Source organism: Ailuropoda melanoleuca, chromosome 2 (assembly GCF_002007445.2).
Source record: "Ailuropoda melanoleuca isolate Jingjing chromosome 2, ASM200744v2, whole genome shotgun sequence".
In the NCBI taxonomy this organism is placed as follows: Eukaryota; Metazoa; Chordata; class Mammalia; order Carnivora; family Ursidae; genus Ailuropoda; species Ailuropoda melanoleuca.
Genome location: NC_048219.1, coordinates 84,891,685 through 84,896,213, shown reverse-complemented (window position 1 = coordinate 84,896,213; position 4,529 = coordinate 84,891,685). Strand labels below are relative to the sequence as shown.

The 4,529-nt window shown below is 56.3% G+C and overlaps 1 protein-coding gene across 1 annotated transcript in view; it reads left to right on the top strand.

Moving 5' to 3' along the window:
• The first annotated feature begins 407 nt into the window (after positions 1 to 407).
• TBX15 (T-box transcription factor 15) overlaps positions 408 to 4,529 on the top strand; it is a 100,980-nt gene continuing 96,858 nt past the window's right edge. Inside the window, exon 1 of the mRNA XM_011236088.3 lies at positions 408 to 1,280. Within this exon, the coding sequence (XP_011234390.1) occupies positions 1,076 to 1,280 (205 nt within the window). The 5' untranslated portion in view covers positions 408 to 1,075. The remainder of the gene's footprint in view (positions 1,281 to 4,529) is intronic.

Here is a 4,529-nt window from a genome sequence, read left to right as displayed (position 1 = left end):
ATTATTACATTTACAATTACAAGACCCTAGATAGTAACGGGGCGTCTTTGTTTATTTCTTTCGTTTTGCCTTAGCCAGAGTTGCTTAGAAATCGTACAACAGGAAAGTAACCTGTGTGGCAAAATCCCGGCAGAACCAGAAGAGCTAATAGCGTCCGGGCGTAGGCACGAGATTATCGGAGTCGTTTTCTGGCGATTTTGGACAGGTTGAGAGCCCCCAAATTCCAGATCGGTAATTAAAATGACTCTGGGCTTGCAGCGTCTATGAGATTTAGCAGATTTGGGAGGAAAAGGTACGGATTTTGGACCGGCAGGAATTTGGAGCGGCGAAGATCAGACCTCGACTTTCAGCCCTCCTCCCTCCCCCATGAAGAACCCGTGGGGGACCGGGAAGCCAGGGGTTAAAGTCGACCCAGGAGCATCCCCCGGACTACCCGCGCGGCGCCTTGGCCCGAGCCTCAGTCTCTCCCCTCCTCTCATTGGCCCGCGCTTTCAGGGTTTCTCCTGTTCCCTCCTCGCCATTGGTCGGGGGCTGGCTCTTTTTCCCCTCAGTCTTTCTCTTCCTCCCCCTCCCTCTCCCTCACCCCACGGACAGGAGCGCACTGCCTGCCCCCAGCTCCTTGGGAAGGGAGGAATTTAGAAAAAAAGTTTCCCAGAAGTTTGGATCAGAGGAAGGACGGGAAGACCAAGAGAGGAAGAGGGAGAGGGAGGAGAGAAAGGGAGAGGGAGGAGAGAGAGAGAATAAAAAAAAGATGAAGTCCAGTCTGCACAGCCTGTGAGCGCCTGCCCCGGTGGGTGGGAAGCAGGACTCGGGCGCTCATGCAGCGAGCGGGCGGCGCTCCGGGCGCTCGTTCCTAGCGGCTGGGGCAGCTAGGGGCGCCGGTCGGAGCCGGCGGCGGAGGGCGGGGGAGGGCGCAGGGGGAGGGTGCAGAGGACCCGCAGGGCCGCCGCCTCAGTCTCGGCCGCAGCGCCGCCGCCTCTCCCGGGCCCGGCCCGGCGGGCGCTCCGAGCGTGAGGGCGCGGGCTTGCTCCCTCAGTAGCGAGGGCGAGCGGAGGCCGGGGTGCGGGCGGCTAAGATGAGTGAAAGGAGAAGATCTGCAGTCGCCCTGAGCTCGCGAGCACATGCCTTCTCCGTTGAAGCCTTGATCGGCTCAAATAAAAAGCGGAAACTGCGAGACTGGGAGGAGAAGGGGTTGGACCTGTCCATGGAGGCGTTGAGCCCCGCGGGCCCACTCGGAGACACGGAGGACGCGGCCGCACACGGCCTGGAGCCTCACCCGGGTGAGTGCGCAGGACCAGACCGAGGGAGGCGGGCGGAGTGGTGTGGAAGGAGGCCCTGCTCGCTGACGCCCTGCCTTGCTCCAACGCGGGTTTCCTTTTCTTTGCGCAAACGTCTTGAGCCTTCCCCAAATTCTCTGCGAACAATTTGGGGGGGAACTGAGCCTTGCATTGTCTTCGCCAACCTCAGGCAAAGAGGCTTCGCTCGCATCCCTTTCTCTTCTGGGAGCAGAGCGCACTGTTGTGGTGTTCACAGCTGAGCGGCCGCAGGCCCCTGGGGTTAAGGAGGGGCGCAGATCGAAGGCGACCGCAGGAGCGGAGAGGGGCTAGGATTCTCTTCAGAGAGCCCTAGAGGACCGGCGCGGAGTTCTCCGGCTCGACACCCAGTCTCGGGAAGTGCCCAGTTTGTCCCATTTAGCCTTCGACCTCGGTCCTCGCCCTTCCCCCACCAACTTTTCTGGGACTCAAGTTCTTGTGTTTCCCGTACTCCGGGGATGACGGGGCGTAATTATATTTCTACTTCGTTGGCGCTTATGGAAAAAGGATGTGTGTTAGACCCCTTACCCTGCGCCCTGGGGCACTCTTCAGGGCCCACATCTCTGTGTATTGGGGGGAGCGGAGCGATTAATTTGTGTCTCGGATCTATGCACATTGTATGCACACAACACGTAAAACACGGAGAGGATGTTGGTGTCTGCATTTTAGCAGAAACCTGGGCGGGTAGTTGGAGGGGGAGACAACTTAACGTTTTGTATTAAGTGCCAAGATTTCGACTGTGCAAAACAGCCCCGGGGAACAGCTGTTGTCGGAAGAATCTTGTGTGCGCGAGCGCGAGCGCGCGCTTACACACACACACACACACACGCGCGCGCGCGCGCGCGATCCCAGCTTGGTTTAGCGGTTTCAGAAACTTTCCAGCCAAGACTTATGCTTCCATTCTGGAGGTGCTCATGCTGACCAGCTAGGGCTGGGGAGTAAACCTGGGTCAGTGCGCCTTAAAGCGAAAAGCCAGGTTGCGGGCGGCGGCCCACAAAGGGATGAGGGCGGCCACGGGGCCGAAGAGCTTGGGGACCGAGCTTGGGGCCCAGGGGTTTGGGGGCCGGAAAACGGGCTGACCCAAGGAGGGACAGCTGTCGCTTACATTTTCTCTTTAGGCAGTGACAGTTCGATTTCCATGCTCCTGAGGCTAATAATAACGCGATTAGCGGGTGACTTGCAGACGCAGAGCTTTATGAATTCTCCGTGTTCTTGTGGCCCGTTACGGTATTTGAGTTTAGTGCTGGGGAATTATTTTTATTAGTCGATGAAAAGAAAATTAAAAGGAGATTTATTTCGTCCGCTCAAATCTTTCCTTGTATTTGGATGCGGGTGCCGGTCCACGCGGACCCCTGTGTGGGCAATCCAGAAAGGAACGCGTGGCTAATGTGTGTTTCCCATCTCTGGCTAGACCCTGTTTCCTCACCGCATTTATATGTTGTCAAAATCTCACTTGCGCCTTCACACAGTTTAGTAGAAGTTCTTTCAGGCCTCATGACAACTCATGGTTTGAAAGGTTAGTTTATTTTATTTTCCCAACGGTGGAAAAGATAGAAATTGCTTAACTGCGCGTGGCAGACACCCTGTCCGCGGGTAGTTTTCTCTAGGGAGAGGTCCAGGTTCTCAGGAGCTGGTCTAGGGTCGCTTGTTCAAAAGGACCAATACGTGGGGTCATAATCAGAGACTCAGCTCGCAGTTTTCTTTTTCCGCCGTTGTCCTCAGTCATAGTGAGGAGAGATATGGTTGGGGCAAGGAGAGACCAGTCCAGAAACATAAATGCGAGGACTTGTCCAGAACGCCGCTCTCCCGCTCCCACAGAATGGGGGTAGGGGTTGAGGACCTAACATAGGACTTTATGTCACACAGAGTTCAGTTGATCTGTTCCCATTTCATCATTTTTTTTTAAATAAAAAGATGGGCGTTTGTATTAGACAAAACGAAATATGTTTGTGGGGTTGAGGCCCGGGAATAGGAAGAAGCTGAAAGCCGAGAGCCGTCGCGGGCCTTCTGCGGGGCCGGGCTATGAGCACCGGAGGGGATCTCCAAGTTGGAGCCCCCGCAGTGGCCAAAGCTTTCTTACGAACCGGACATAGAAAGACGAAGATCTTTCAGAAAACCTGCTTGGTGGCTTAGTGCCTCCGCAGTCCCCAGAGTGGAGGAGGCGGAGCTGCCTACTCTGGGCCCGGATGGTGGCGGAAGGCGGAAGGCGAGTCCAGGGCTTGGGGTCCTCTGCAGGCCTTTCTTTCTTTTTCCTCTCTCCTAATGCGGCGCCCCAACGAACACACCTTTACATCACCATTCAAAGGTGTGTGTATGGTGGTGTAGGTCAGAGAGGGGCATAGGCCACTCCATTGTGCCCGGGGCCATGTCTCTGCCGTCCTTGGCCTCAAATTGTTTAAACTCTCTTCCCGGAATAGGACCGAGAGCAGGCTGAACCTGCTGCGCGGCTAGCTTGCGCTAGGCCAATGACAAGAAGTCAGGAATGGGGGAAAAACGACAACAGAAACAAAATTGCCACGGAGCTTGTGGAAGGATTAAACAAACAGGCATACAGACACAGGACACCCGCCTAAAGCAACTGTGTTTATTATTTTCACCGTTCCCTCCTTCTGACTGGTACCTCCGTTTCCAGCCCTCCCTGTCCGTGCCTTAAAAATCCCAGGATCCTGAGACAACCCAAGGGTTTGATTTTAATGTTTAACTTTTATTCAAAGACGTGGCCTTTTGCTTTTTCACAGTCCGTTTTTCTTTCTGCGTCGGGACAGAGCTGGCTTTAGTTGGCGCCGAGCGCCCGCAGCCTGGGGCGCCAACCTGCAGCAGCGGGGGACCAGCCCAGCCTGCGCGCTGTAGGAACTCACACATCAGAGGACACACAGTATGTATTTAAAAATTTTCCACCGAGCCTGCTGGTACCGAAAAACCCCGAGGCCCAACGGGCCTTGGAGAAGGGCCTGTGAGGTGCCCTCATTATTGCCAGAACTCCGAGTCTTTTGGAGAAGCCGCCAGGACGCAGCCGCCGCAGGTTCGGGAGGGTCTCCCAGGAGCCTGACTCTCGGGCCTGCTTGCCCCCGCCTCCCACCAAGCAGCAACAGGGAACACTCTTGAGCCAGGATCGCCCGGAACAGCTGCTCCGGCTGCGGCCTTGGAAGTATATTTCAGGCACGCGGCGGCGCCCTCTGTGCTCGGACCCCAGCCCCGGCTCCACCCGGCTTTCCC